At 51.3% G+C, this 15,695-nt stretch overlaps 1 protein-coding gene across 1 annotated transcript in view; it reads right to left on the reverse strand.

Moving 5' to 3' along the window:
• SLIT3 (slit guidance ligand 3) overlaps nucleotides 1-15,695 on the reverse strand; it is a 536,168-nt gene that overhangs the window by 119,451 nt on the left and 401,022 nt on the right. The window contains exon 6 of the mRNA XM_081092174.1: nucleotides 11,507-11,578. Coding sequence (XP_080948300.1) covers nucleotides 11,507-11,578 — 72 coding nt within the window. The remainder of the gene's footprint in view (nucleotides 1-11,506; nucleotides 11,579-15,695) is intronic.

The raw sequence follows: 15,695 nt of genomic DNA on the forward strand, positions 1-15,695 counted from the left end.
TCTGGCCAAACTCAAAGCCGCCCGCACGCCGCCCCCCCCCCGCCCCCCCCGCCCCAGTTGAACAAAGTTATAGGGTCGGCTCTTTTTCTTCCTTTGTGCAGATACCTGGCTGCGCTGCTGTGGGGTTAACGGCCTGCTCCCCTAACCGGCTGCCTCATCTCCAGCTCACGTACGGAGAAGCGACGGGTCCAGACATGGGGGCAACTCTCCTACCTGCTGACTTTGTGGAGCCATTTCCAGGGCCAAGAGAAGCGAGTAACGGGGACCAGGAAACATTCACGCCGAGAGGGTTTACTCTGGTGGAGACGGCTTTATAATCATACTCCTGGCTTTCCATGAAAGTGCGTCTTTTGGGGGAATAAGATCCAGATGTTTAAATTAAGATAAAGGGCAGAGCATAGTGTGAGGGGCGGGGGGGGAGTGGCAGATATTCCCAAGTATTTAGTTTCAGAAAATACACTGTTTAAACATGGTGCTTCTTAACGAATGGGACGTGACCGCAGAGAGTGGGAGCAGGGCCGGCGAAAGCGGGCCTGGTGGGAGCCGTGGCGATCCAAGGGGCACGCCCTGCCCAGATGGGGTGCCCGCCACGCAGCTGTAAGCTCCGCTGTGCAACAAGTGGCCATGAGCCAAAGGTGGCGATTTAAAATTAAACCAATTAAAATGCAGTAAGATGAAAACTTCCGTCTCTCATTTGCTCTAGCCACATTCCAGGTGCTCGAGAGGCCGTGGGCCTCGCTATATCGTGGACGCGCAGGTGCCAGCCGCTGTCGCCCGCAGCGGCCCACGACAGAGCGCTGCTCCGGACCATCCTGGCCACCTGCGGGCCCAACCACTCCCGGAACTCACGCAGAGTGGAATGCAGAGACTTTCACATATAATCACCGGAGTTTTAGACATTGGCAACTAATTACTGTTATTTTTTTAAAAACACTGGAAAGACCAAAACAAAACAAAACAAAAAATCAAATCCCACATCTGCAGGGTTCATTCCCCCTAAGGGCGGATAGTTGGGGTCCTCTCCTTAGTTGTCTGTGGAAGGAGAACGGGGTGTCTAGAGTGTCTGCAACGATCCCAGATATAACCCGGGAGAAGCGGGATCCTACTCCCTCCATGCCTCCTCCTCACCACCCCTGCTCCTGAGTGTCCTCGCAGATGGGACATGGCAGCTCGGGGAAGGGTCAGAACGGTGCTCGGATTCTCCCAGCTCTGCCTCTTCAGGGCCTCCCCGGGCAGGAGGCCATCCGGCAGGAGGAGGGCCATTTCCTGCTCGAGTTCCTAGGATCTTGGCTTTCCAGACCCAGTTCTGCAGAGTCAGGGACTCCTGGCCACAGGAAGCCGAGCCATCCAGGAGGTCACGGTTTGATTCCCGATGGACGTGGCAGCAGCAACAACAGGCAGGTTTGGCTCTTCACAGGGCTCATGGCCCCCGGTCTGGAGACCCACGAGAGCCAGGAGATGAGGGCGGATCAAGGAGCCAGGTACTCCCTGAACCTGCTCTCTTACTGGCACCAGAGCTGGCAGCAGAGGACGGAGAAAGGGCACAGGCTGACCGTCAGCCGGGAGCACGTTTCCCGCCGGGTGCAGCAGCTCTGTTTTGGGGTGAACTGATCCCCATATGCATTCGGCAGCTCTGCGGCATTTCCCCACTGGCCTCCTTACCTCTCGCTGAGAGAAACCCCCCTGGAATCTTTTTACAAAGATGCAGAGCTTTTCCCCCATTTCGTTTGAGGCAGGACACAGCAAACCACAAGGCTGCTCCCCAACCTAGTTTGCCAAGCTGGGATGCCAGCCCAGAAACCTGGAGGCTGGAGTCCGTGGCCCCTGGGCCGTCCGTTGCCCGATTCCACCTAAATGCCATTCATGGCAAGTTGGTAACGGGAGTCCTACCGATTCAAGAGCCTCTGTTGGTGAAGAACAGTCCAGTGACCTTCGCCACAGCCTCTGAACCCACGAATTCATAGGACACATCCATTTTGAGACTAAACTAGCCTTCAGTTACCAGGAAAAGGAAATCAAACGGAAACCACTAGGTGCTCCCATATCCTAGTTACCTGAACTGTTCAAGTGCTACTTATTTAAATGGGAAAAATCATCTTACATTTTTCTTAAGCCGATGTTCTCAAAACCAAGCTAGTCATTTTAAGAACATGACTATGATCGCCCAGTGGCTCAGTAGTTGAGCGTCAACCTGTGAACCAGGAGGTCACGGTTTGATTCCCGGTTGGGGCACATGCCTGGGTTGTGGGCTCAATCACCACTAGGGGCATGCAGGAGGCAGCTGATAGATGATTTTCCCTTTCCCTTCCTCTCTGAAATCAATAATATCTATCTCTATCTATCTATCTATCTATCTATCTATCTATCTAAAACATGTGACTATGATCGAACTTCGAGCCTGGGTGACTGAAGGAGGGGTGTGGTGTAGCACAAGCAAACCTTCACAGGACACCCAGTTCCTTTCCTAGTATTCTGGGGGCCCAATGGAAGTGATCAGCGCTTTCCACAATGTTCCATTTTAATCCTCATTACCTGAACAAATCACAATTTGCAGCATAGCACCAAAAAAAAAAAAATCATGTTCTGGAGATATTTTAAGACTTTCATTAAGCCACGACAGTTTTATATTCAAAGCTATGTCATGACTAAACACTCTGATTCCAGAGTCTGTTAAAAAAATAAAATAGTTGCATCTCCCAGAGAAACCGAGGTGAAACATTCTGTAAATAAATGAAAACGAGTCTTGTCTGTTCGAAAACATCAATTTTCACCAAGGCTGTAATTTGCTCATTGTTAATAAGAAAAAAAAAAAAAATCACCATTTAACTGGAAGAATAAAAAACCAGAGGTAACATGAGAAATCTTCTGTTCCAGTAAAATACTACATTGTTCAATATTTGAGATAATTCTGGGGCAACTTTAACTTAGCTCTGTCCAGGGCCAACATGTAGCAGAAAATCTAGAGACGGGGCAAAGTGGGCATGCATTTGGTTAATTAATTCCTACTCAATGTGGTCCCGTGTCCTTTGACTTCCTGCTCTGTGCCAGGCTTGTGCCAGGTACGGATATAAGGTGGCAGAACAGGGCAGGGCTGCTTTTCAACTGCACTTGTTATGAGAGGCCTGATTGGGTGTCTGTGACTTGCCAGACACACACCTGTGGTGTCTCCTTTAACCGGCATCGCAAGCCTGGTACCCAGCTTCTGTATTACAATACGGAAATGAACCCCCTGCACCACTCAGCCTGGTGAAGCTGGAGGGCGGCCCATCCGAGGGGAGGACTCTGACGCCCCCAAGCTCCGCTGTGGCCTTGCACCTCCATGTGTGGGCGGTTCTGTGGACTTGGATGTGATGCCGATTAAGTGGAGGTCACAGGATTAGTTCTGAGTGCCCTGTGGGTCAGGATCATTTTTCAAAAAGAAAAACGATTGGTCCTGAATTATTCTGAGCATTTACTACACTTGTTTCTCTGGGGTGCATTTTGGAATACAGTTTTCAATTTTCACTTTTTCATAGCAGAGCGGTTAGGAGCCGGGGCTCAAGGACCGGGCAGAGGGGGACTGGATGGAAAAGCAGCCCCTGTGCAGCCAGGGTTGCTCCGGGCAAGTCCTCCAGCTTCCCCAGCCTCAGCTTCCTCCTGGGGAAAGTGAGGTGAACAAGAGCCACGCCGTGAGGTTGTGGCGAGGATATATGTAAAACGCTCCATTCTAATATCACAGTGCCTAGGAGACAGCACATGCAAAATGCGCAGGTGAGAGCCGTAGCTGTGATACTTATAATGCCGACACTAATAATTATCTAGTACCGCTGTACTGCAGCAGTCCCCTCTTAGCCACAGTTTTGCTTTCTGTGGTTTGTTACCTGTGGTCGACCATGGTCCAAAAATGTTAAACGGAAAATCCATAAACAAACAATACAATAAACAATTCATAAGTTTTAAACTGCGTGCCGCTGTGAGTAGCGTGATGAAATCTCGCGCCCTCCCGCTCCGTCCCACCCAGGATGGAATCGCCCTGTGTCCCGCGTACCTATGCCGCACACCCTACCTGACATCAGTCACTTAGCAGCCGTCTCGGTTATCAGACCGACTGTCCTGGGATCGCGTGCTTGTGTTCAAGTCACCCTTATTTTACTTAGTAATGGCCTCAAAGCGCAAGAGTAGGGATGCTGGCAATTCAGAAATGCAGGAGAGAAGCTGTAAAGTGCTTCCTGTAACTGGAAAGGTGAAAGTTCTTGACATAATGAGAGAATTTAAAAAAAACGTGTCCTGAGATTGCTAAAACCTATGGTAAGAACCTCTATCCGTGAAACTGAAGAAGGAAAATGAAATTCGAGCTAGTTCTGTTGTCACACTTCAAACTGCCAATGTTACAGCCACAGTGAGTGGTAAGTGCTTAGTTAAGGTGGAGAAGGCATTAAACCCTCGGGTGGAAGACGAGCAGAAACCGTGTTCTGATCGATGGCGACGTGGTGCCCCAGAAGCACTGAGCCTACAGGAGGACGTCAGCATGGGGTCCCCTGACATGAGTGCCCACATCCACATAACGGCTATTACTGCTCAGTTATAATTGTTCTGTTTCGTGATTAGTTAGTTAATCTCTAACTGTGCCTCATTCATAACTTACACTGGGAACAGGTGCCCCATGGGTGGGGGGACTACTGTATGGGATATGCTATCCTACTCCTGTTCATCCTGCATCTAGTTCCACATCCACAGGAAGCTCAGCCGAAGCAGAGAACAGCCGGCCACCTGCCTCAAGCTCCGGGCTTTCTGAACTGGACTGACAATGTCTATGAGTGTCCCTACGGCCAGTGCCCAGCACCCCTGATCCAGGACAGCACCCCACACTAGGAGAGTGAGCACACCCCGACCTGGGCATCAGGACTGTTGCCAATTTCTTCCCACTGATTCCTTCTTATACCAGCAAAGAATGCTCTTCTCCATTCTTCTGTGTTTACCAGTGGGGCCCAGGGCCGGGCCGTGTCATGCCCACCCTAATGTGGATGAATTAGAACTACCCTAAAAGTCTGATTGATTCCACCACTGCCTTAGCTCTTGAATCTCTGAATGTGGGCTGAGAGGGGGTTCAGTGCACAGGCTGACACAGGAGTCTGGGGAGCAAGAAACTGGGCGGTGGGTGTTCATCTACTTCTCAGTATTTGCACAACCCCAATCAGAACTGATTTACAATCAAAGGGTCTAGGAGGCTAGTTCAACTCTCGAGAACTTCCTGGAAGATGGGGCATGAAGACCTTGCTTGCTTCTGTGGGGTCCTTGCTCAGTCTGGGACTCCTGGACTCCATGCCCTTTAGCTGCATGTCCTTGCACACTCGGCAGTTCTGGTGACCTCCGGCCCAGCGAGTCTGACCCGCCGGAGCGCCTGCCCACCCTCTGAGAGCTCTCCTGTCCTGGCGCCTGGCGCTAGACTAGCTTGTGGGGTGTCTGCACTTCCATGGATTACAGCAGGGTCTGCCTGAGCTGGCAGCAACCCAAAGGAGTGGAGGCCAGTGGGAAAGGGGCAGCCACATCCCATGGGAGGAGGGCTTGTGCACCCAGCCACACCGACCATCGCGATGCAGGAATGAGCTCAGGGCTGCCAATGCTTCTGGTTGCTAAAAGCCCAAGCTGGAATTTTATGAAAAATACAATATGTTTTAAGTATGAAATGCTCTCTTCCATTGTTAAAGAACATGTTACGAGATTAAGTAAAACTCATCCATAGATGCAATATGATCTGCTGTCTAGTTCCAGAGAGAGAGCTGAAAGCAGGACCTGGGATCAAAGTCTGCCCTCCCTCAACCTCCAAAATAGGAGAGGCCACTGAAGGACGGGCTAGAAAGACAACTGCACTCAGGGTCCCCGTGTCACCAGGGGTTTCTCCCAAAGGGCCCAACTGCAGGAGGTGCCCATGTGGGCAAAGAACATGGGGCCCGGGGCCTGGAGACCCAGGTGCCAGCCTCTTTGCTACCACCAACTTGTCCTTGGCATCCCCTGGCCAGAGCCGGGACTCGGGTGAGGGAAGTGGGGCATCCGAGGTGCGAAATGCTAGGAGGCCTCGGCTCACTGTCGCCCGGCCTTGCTCTTGGCCTCTCTGTCCCTTTTCTCTACAGACACCAGGGCCAGCCTAGAGTAATGTCACTGAATTTCCATGGATTACAGCAGGGCTGCCTGAGCTGGCAGTAACTCAAAGGAGTGGAGGCCTTGGTAATGACATAAATGTGAGCAAGGCCTTCCAAACGGCACCCCTGGTTATCTGCAGACCCGAGGATCTGCACGCAGTTTGCTGGGCCTGGGATCTCTCCGGGCAGACCCCTCACCGGGAGGTGACAGCCTTTCAGGATGTGTCTGCTGATCTTCAGATTTGCTACATGTAGTCAGGAGACAATATCTGAAAATCTTTTCTCTCCTCCCGTAATACTATTTAAAAAACTAATTACCTATCTTATTCATTAGGTCTTCTTATTTTTGTTTCATTTGTCCATACTCTTAATTTTTTCTTTTTCATTAAACATTTTTCTAACCTGGGCAGGGAAGAGCCAGGTATAATTAGTAAGTTGCCCGCCCATTCTCAATTTCGCTAGCAGGGACCAGAAACCCATGGTTCAGAGCACGACCAGCAAGGATTCCTGCCCGAAGGGGCTGGAGATGCAGTCTTGGTGTACTCAACGGCCGCATACACATGCCTTAGAGCAGCGGTTCTCAACCTGTAGGTCGCCAACCTGTGGTCGACCCTTTCACAGGGTCGCCTAAGACCATCGGAAAACACATATAATTACATATTGTTTTTGTGATTAATCACTATGCTTTAATTATGTTCAATTTGTAACAATGAAAATACATTCTGCATATCAGATATTTACATTACGATTCATAACAGTAGCAGAATTACAGTTATGAAGTAGCAACGAAAATAATTTTATGGTTGGGGGTCACCACAACATGAGGAACTGTACTAAAGGGTCGCAGCATTAGGAAAGTTGAGCACCACTGCCTTAGAGAAAGTGGAGATGTGAGTTGCCAAATGGATAGAACAGGTGGAAATGAAAGGGCGGTGATGTGGGTAATAGAAAGTCATTGGACCCACGGGAAACAGGCCCCTCCATGAAGAACCTTAAGTGCCATACAGGAAGTTGGGGCTGTGTTTTGGGGCAGTTTGGAGAATGGGGCCCCCAAACCGTTGGGCGCCAAAGTCAATTGGCGGCATCCAGAAGTGAGACTACATTGTCCCTGGGACTAGAATGTAAGTCAGTGAAAAGTGGGATTATTTTCCTTCCCTGGTGAGTTTGATTCATCTTCAACTTTGCGGGGACCCCTAAACTGGGGGAAGGGGATGACAATTCTGCAGGCTTGTGGGAAGCGCCTGCATTCTCCTCACCAGGATTTTGAGTCCTGGGTCACCTGCCTGGCCCGGCTCTCGGGGCCAGCTCACACCACCCATGGCGCATGGCGGCCACGCTTCAGGGGAGCCAACCCTAGGAGAGCCCTGGCAACACAGCTCAGAGGGGCAGCTGGTAGGATGCTGGTCACTCGGGCTCTGCTGCTGCTGGGCGGGCAGGTCCCTGGCTTCCCTGACATGGGCTATTCCTCTGTACAAGGCGGGCGGCGATAACGGCAGTTTCCCAGCAGGTTTGTGAGGACGCAGAGAGGTCACGGGTTAAAGCACTGGTTGTGTTATGTGTTGGGGATGGGGCACTGCCCGAATGTCAGCTACGATCACTCGCATTGGGATTCCTCCCCTGTGGGGGCTTAGGCCTTGAGAAGTTTTGCCTACACCAGTGGTCGGCGAACTGTGGCTCGCGAGCCACATGCAGCTCTTTGGCCCCTTGAGTGTGGCCACGAAGTTTCAATCGCACTGTATACGCACCTGCATGTGGTATTTTGTGGAAGAGCCACACTCAAGGGCCGCAGTTTGCCGACCACTGGCCTACACTATGCTTTTCCTTTTAGCCCCCTTCCTGGCTACCTGACTCCTTCCCTTTGTCCTCCATGCCCGGTGCTGGGCATCCCCCACTGGGCATGCGCCATCAATGCAGACAAGGTGGGCAGAGTGGAGTCTTTTCCAACCTGTACCCCTGCCGCTCCCCTCACTGCAGAGAGTGGTTCCTGTCGACTCGCCTCCCAAGTTCTCATTCTCTGGAACAGGGGAAACCCACCTCGGTCTAGATGGAAAGAAGTCCTACGGCACTTCCCTCACAGTGAGGACGAGTCACGGGGCGATCCCGCGTGAATATTTCCACTAGTGCAGCTGACCCTTGAACGACACGGGTTTGAACTGGGCAGGTCCACTGACCCAGGGATTCTCTTCACTAAATACCTGTACTGTTTCCCATCTGAGGTCGGGAGTCTGTGGATGTGGAGGGCCAACTGTATGCATTGCTCTACACCAGGGGTGGGCAAACTTTTTGACTCGAGGGCCACAATGGGTTCTTAAACCGGACCGGAGGGCCAGAACAAAAGCATGGATGGAGTGTTTGTGTGAACTAATATAAATTCAAAGTAAACATCATTACATAAAAGGGTACAGTCTTTTTTTTTTTTTTTTTTTTTTTTTTTTTTTTTTTTTTTTTTTTTTTTTTTTTAGTTTTATTCATTTCAAACGGGCCGGATTCGGCCTGCGGGCCGTAGTTTGCCCACCACTGCTCTACACCATTTATACAGGGGACTTGAGCATCCATGGATTTGGGTATCTGTGGGGGGCCCTGGGACCAATCCCCTGAGATACTGAGAGACAATTTAGGTTTTGGGGGGAGTCCAACGTTATATGCAGATTTTTGACTGTGGGCAGGGGGAGGGGGAGTCAGCACCCCTAACACCCATGTTGTTCAAAGGTCAACTGTAGGTAAGGTCCACAGACTTCCCTTGAGTTAATTTTGAGAGCTTTCCACGAGGCCACCCCGAGTCTCTCCTTGTTTTGTACTTCACGCTGCACAACGTCAGAGAGAAGACACACCTGAAAAACTGCATCTTGTCTCTTAATGTGCAGATGTTCCAGCTGCAGGTGCTGAAAGATGACCTGCCCAGGGACAGCGGGCTTCGAACTCCATCCCCTCTCTCTGCATCTCTGAAGAATTTACTAAGTTAACGCACGATGCCCTCCCTTAGTTCCTATTTATGTCATTGTCAAGATTCTTTATGGTGCCAAGTTGTGATTACAGGGAAGTATTACAAAATGTCGATGCCTAGCTGAGATTTGGGAGGTCTGGGGGTGGGGAGGGGAGGTCCTTTAGATGGAGATGTCAGCTCCAGCCAGTTTCAGAATAGCTCCCCACTAAGATGGATGGTTCCAGAGCTGAGTGCCTCTGCTGGAGATTAGAAACCCGTGGACTCACTGATGATGATTAATTTTAAGTACTTAGCCACGTGAAGCCAAATGAGCGTGTCTTTAAAACAAAGCTATTGATCTGGCTTTGTTTGGAATCGCAAAGATAAACTAATCAGATCCTGCGGGCTCTGCAATGACGGGGAAAGAGAACTTTTCATCACAGGCTTGTAAGCTTCCAGTGTGAGAGACCCGGTGTGCCTGGATACTAGCGTTTCCGAGTCCGACTGCCCCCTGGATGGGGATGGGGCATGGTCGGGAGAAAGTGAGGGGCCTGGAAGAAACACTATTTGGGGAGCCCTTCCTATAAAATAGATCAGGTGCCTCTTCTTAACGTGAAGAAAACAGGCTCAGAGAGGCTCAGTAATCTGGCCAAAGTCCCACTGAGTCCCTGCTTCCACACCCAGGTGTGTCTGATTGTCAGACACCGCCCACCCCCCCCCCCCCGCCCCCGCCTTCCTAGTGAGGAGACCCCACCACGTCTTGTAGAGGTCTCCCAGCTGCTCTGTGGCAGCTGGTGACTTCCATTTCCTGATTTCTTCCCAAGGAATTTCCTCATCCGTCCCAAGAACAGGGTGCTACGCTCCTAGCGGCCCTTTGTACAGAGGCTTTCTTTCAGGCAGAGAGAATCATGCCCACCCTTCTCAGCTCCGGCCTCTTGATAAGAGAAGCCCCGGGTGACTACATTTGGGCACATGCGTTGGTTGCGGTTCCGGGGTCAGAGTGTGGTGAGGAGGGACCACCCCTGTCAGGAGTGAGTGCCTCCGCCCTGGCTGAGGGCCTGCCCCTTCGGTGCTGGGATGCTCGGCTTTCATCAGTCCCAGCGCTGGCAGCAGCAGCTCCCCTCTATTCCCCCCCCCCCCCCCCGTGATTCCTCTTGGAATCACCTTCCTCCCTCATGCAACGTGGAGAGGCTCTCTCCAGCCCGTTGCTGTCTGCAGGGCCAGGTGCCAGGGGAAGGGACAGGGAACCCTTCACGCCTCCTTTTATGTGCAAAGGGACATTTAAAAATATTCACTCGTGTATTTGTCTGACATTTATTCATTCTCCTGGAAGTCAGAGCTATGCGACCTGGTGACTAAGTAACTTCGTATTTTCAGGGATGCTCAACAGACCCCACACTTAGCATTCTCTGGGTGGCACTGTACCATCAGAACTATTTTTAGAACCAAGCAATTATAGAACTTGGAAAGGAGAAGTTACCCCCAAGATAGAGCAACCAACCCCTTCATTTCCCAAATGAGAAAACTTAGGCTCTGAGCACAGAAGGGACTTGCCCAAGGTCACGCAGCTAATTAGGAGCTGAGTGGGGACCGGACCCCGCATCTCCTGACATGAGTTCTGCTGGGCTTTCCTGCCTTCCTCTCCAGCTTCCCCCAAACCAGGGATGGCTGGAAGTGTAGCTGGGGTGAGAGTGATCAGAATGCTTTCTCACACAATTCAACTTTAGTGTGAATGACCCGAGATGACTCCTGGCTGACTCCCTCCCCCTTGTTGCCCTCCCCTCCCATAAGTCAGGTTTCCTTACAGACCCATTTGAAAATCTGGAACCCAGAAAGGCAGCTTCATGCTTCCAGATAAGTATACAGAGTGGGGTTCTGGGAGGTGTCCACTTCCTCTCATCCTCCCCTCCCCCCCACACTTAAGGTCACTGTTTAAAGTTTGGATTTGCACCTGAGGCGAGAGCCCAGGAGCAAAGGCAATGGCTTGACTTGACCTGCTGTCTGGCCTCCCCCAGTCCTGCACCCAGATCCCTTTCGGATTTTGGGTGATTGCCCTGACCCCTGGTGCTACCCTCTCTGTTCTCCCAGACCTGTAACCTGTCTCCTGCGTGCCCACACTCAAGACAGGCTCCCCCCGACCGCGCTGGCAGGGGCTGGGGGCTACTCCAGCCCATCTGTTTTGCCCAGCAACAAACACCGTGGGAACAGTGGGGAGAAAGGGCTCCGCTGAGATATCATTCGCAGGAGCCCCAGTTTGCGGGAGGTGGGAAATCACACTTTGCTGCCTGCGAACACTTTGGCCAAGGTGAGCCAGAGGGATCTCCCGGTGCCCAATGTTAATAGCACTGCAGCAGCAGCCCCAGAAACGCACCCGCACGGAACCCCCTGCACACGCACTCCCCCTGTCTCCTCCTCACCCGGACACGCACACGCACACCAGGCAGCGGCCGCACAATCAACTCACAGGATCTCCAAATCGCGCAGCGCTCGGAAGGCTCCATCTTCAATGCAGCTGATGTGGTTGTTGTCCAGTTGCCTGTGGAAAAGCAAGGGAGAGCGTGAAGGCTGAGTGCGGGCAGCGCTGAGGAGCAGCCGGCCGGCGTCCCCGTCGCCGAGCGCCGGTCCCTCCACCCCTCGCAGGCTCTGCTCGTCCCCGCCAGGAGCTCCCGCAGAGCCAGCCCGTCTGCCAGGCTGCTCCGTCTCCTCTCTGACTGTCTGAGAGAACTACACAGACGAGCGCACCAAAGGCTGTCAGGTCTCAGTAAATATTAATTGCGCATTTTTTTTTTTAGGCAGAAGGGAGTAATTTCATTACATTAGGGCATCCAATCCATTACGAGCTCTTACCGTCATGTCACTGAAACAATTTCATTAAGCTAAAGGCCTGTAAATCATTGGAGGTCACTGCTCTGCCCTCCGAGACCTCCCAGAATGCTTTCTTCCCTTTCTCCCGCGCCCGGTTTCCTTTTACTGGAAGTGGCAGTCTCTGACACAGCGCTAAATCTCAAGGCTTTATCTGCCCACGAGCGGCGAGGGTGCATGGGGAATATACCGATTCCAAATTAGACTCAACTAATCTAATTTTATAGTCTTTTTATTATTCTAAGCACCAAATGTCTGTGGTGGTTTGATGCCTCTGTGCTTTGTGACGGGGCCCATCTGGTAGGTCATTCTATGGAAGCATTTTCTGACTAACTACAGATTCCCTCAAACTGCACCAACCACCATCAGCATTAAGGCAATCCACTGATGGAGGCGCTCCTGGTGGGGGGAGAAAAGGGAATATCGTCATTGCCTTCAAGAAGGGCCACTTACATTTAAATTGGGGAGAATTAAATGCGCCTATTTTAGGACTTGGTTTTCATTTCCCTTTCCATCCTCTGAGCATGAAAATCATGTCTTTTAAAAAGATGTCTCGACTAACAGACAGTCTAGTTGGGAGTGAGGTATTTTAGTTGAGAGCCAGCAAACAGATACCATTATCTCTGAATCAAAATGCCTCTGATGCGTGGGGATATTTACTGTGACCACGTTCCAACTTAGATATCGTGCATTAGATGACTCATGTGATTTCTAAAAAAAAGATGTTATACAGAAAGTGGTTATTGGCACCAGATTGTCGATGGCAGTTTGCGTGCAGAACACACCGTGGTTTTGGGGAAGCAAGGAGATGGCCCAAAGAAGTAGGGCTGTCCTGAAAAACTCCCTCACAGACTCTTTTCTTTCCTTTGTTTCAGGAAAGATCAGCCCCTCTCAGGGGAGGGATCTCCGGGGCTGCGATTTTCATTTGTAACTTGCGATAATCTCTCCCAAGACAACTCTCTGCAAAGGACGCATCCGAGCGACACTGGGCCACCCTCATGGAGCATTTCACGTTCTGCTAAAGGCGGGATTAAAATTAAAACACTATGATCCCTGGGAAAGTATAGATGTGGGCTGTGCGATGAACAGGAGTGAAGTACATGCAATTAGAGCGATCAGTGCATCCCGGCAGATGGGTTCCAGGCGATACGCCGAGGAGCTAAACCATCTCAGATGCTCATGATACAAGACACCAGCCACCCAGAATTTAAACGTAAACAGGAAATGGGCGTCTGAAGGAGCAGAGGCGTTTTTTGGGCTTTAGGTCAACCAGTTCTACATGTGGTGGTCTAAGCCCTTGCTGCTGCCTCCTTCCTGGGATCCCAGAGCTCCCTGTGCCCCCACTCTCCTGAGCCTCCCCGAACAGGAGTTTATGAGCGCCCTTCCACAGGTTTCCGTAAGTGTCGCCGCCGATTCCCTGCACCAGGTCTGTTAAGGGAGCCTACCTAGTACTGCTGCCGGGCTTCCGGATTTATCATCAGTTGAAAGGCCGATGAATCAACAACCACTGCCCCACGCCAAGGCCATCGGACCTTACCCAGCAGAAATGCAGTGGAGCTGGCTTTTGGCTCCAAGAAATGACTCAACGAACATGCTGAACTCGGCAAAAACGGCACCCTCCTCCTAAGTAGAAAAGCCCCTAAATCACCAGGCGGGGAAGTCCGGGGCAGTGCCGGGAGAGGGCAGTTTGTGGTGCCGTCCACGTTTGTGAAGACATTTTAGCTAGGGCCCTGCTATTAGAATAGTCTTTAGGTGCTGGATTTGTGAAGAATTTTCTATTCTTTTTCTTTTGGGGAGCACTAGAGACCAAACGGGATACTCTAGATCAACGGTTCTCAACCTGTGGGTCGCGACCCCTTTGGGGGTCAACCGACCCTTTCACAGGGGTTGCCTAAGACCATCGGAAAACACATATATAATTACATATTGTTTTTGTGATTAATCACTATGCTTTAATTATGTTCAATTTGTAACAATGAAATTGGGGGTCACCACAACATGAGGAACTGTATTAAAGGGTTGTGGCATTAGGAAGGTTGAGAACCACTGCAATAGATGTATAGGATTTTACATGGAAAGAATGCAGTCTGCAGGGAAGAGGAGAAAGGAGAGAGGGGGGGGGGGCGGAGAGAGAGAGAGAGAGAGAGAGAGAGAGAGAGAGAGAGAGAGAAGTGGTAGAAAGAGATTATAAAGGGTGTAGGGAAAGGAGGTGTGGAAAAGATTTTAAAAAATCCACTGCTCAGTGTCCCATGGGGCTCCTCCAACCCTGGACCCTGACGCGGTGGGGACAGCGTCTGAGGACCCTGATCATTGCAGGGCTAAGCGCGGAGATGCCCAGTGTATCAGCACTTCCATGATTTTTAAATATTTTCAGTGGGTGTACCAGGTGACGCCTAGTTGTTTATTAGTAACGTGAAAACCAAGCTTTAATATAAGCATCCCTGTGGGTGTATTTTATAGATCAAATTAGAACATACAAAGCATGTCAAAATTTAAAATATTTATGTTTAAGTGTGCTTTTCCAGAAGACATTTATTTATTATAATCAAGATGGTCTCCTTTCCTTCTGACCAGATAAACTAGGCCGGGCTCTGTAGTCAGATTCATTCCCAAGATGGATGGGGCATTATGCGTGTCTACAGGGTACAGGGCTGACGAGGGTCCCGCGGGGCCAACGGAAACCTCCATCGCGTCACCTCCCAACTGTTAGATGAATCCAGGGCATGAAGCACCTGGGTGTTTGTAAAAAGCAATCCATGGTTTTGCCCCCAATGCCACTATTTCCTGCAAATGAGCCAGGTCCTTCAACAAAGTAAGCACACACTGCTTCTGGCAAGGTGTCTTTTTCTTTCCATAGCACATCCCAGACCCACAGAAGTTGGCCCGGAAGCACAGGACAGGGGAGGCGACGTAAAGCAAGCCCGGCGTGTCTGTGAGAGGCAGGGAGTGAGGGCTGCTGCACACACACAACCTTCCGGAGCCCAGGCCAAAGCACTGGACTTTGCAGTGTGCTTCTGGGGGTGGTGGAGGCCACCCACATGTGTGCTAAGCTCTCGGGTCAGAGGTCCCTAAAGTGCTTTTTCAAAGGTCCTCTCCAAAACACATCAAAACAGCCCAGCAGCCACTCACACGGAACCCGTTACTCAGGAGGCCTGTTCAAAGGGGGCCTGGGCCGTCTTAGGAGGCTGGATGGCGCTCTGTCCGTTCTCCTCGGCCGTAAGTGCATTCCACACGGCTGCTGCTCCTTTCTCCTGAACACACAAATCACCGACGCCAGTGCCCAGCCCGGTGCAGGGAAGTCACTGCTGGTCATGGTGGCTGCAGAATGAGCTCTCCATGGCAAGGGTGGCAGGGCTGGGTCCAGGTAGGGGAGAGAGCTCCCCGCCATGGACCACACTGCGGGCTGTGACCCTGGAGTCCCCTCAGAACTAACAGGCAATGACCCCACATGCCCTCTACCACCACCCAGGGTGCTGCCTGTCTGCCACGCAGACACCTGCTGGGGAGCACTTGGGAGGAGACACCTGGGATAAAGTAAGATTTCCACGGGCTCAGGGTGAAGGTGAGGAGCAGGAAGGCCCGGGAGGGAGGGCAGGTTGGCTATTTTTTGGAGGCAACTTTGACTGCCCGCTGCTTTACACAGAATACTCAGTGATTTACACTCTCCTGCCTGTGAATAAGCCCAGAAGCCCCAAAACGCTCTCGATATTAAATTAACTGCTCTAATTTCCCTGGGCAGCTCGGATTTCGGCAAACAATGTGAGAGCTAAAATGATGCCGCAGTCCATTTA

The sequence above is a fragment of the Myotis nattereri genome (genome assembly GCF_964212035.1).
Source record: "Myotis nattereri genome assembly, chromosome: 5".
Classification (NCBI taxonomy): domain Eukaryota; kingdom Metazoa; phylum Chordata; class Mammalia; order Chiroptera; family Vespertilionidae; genus Myotis; species Myotis nattereri.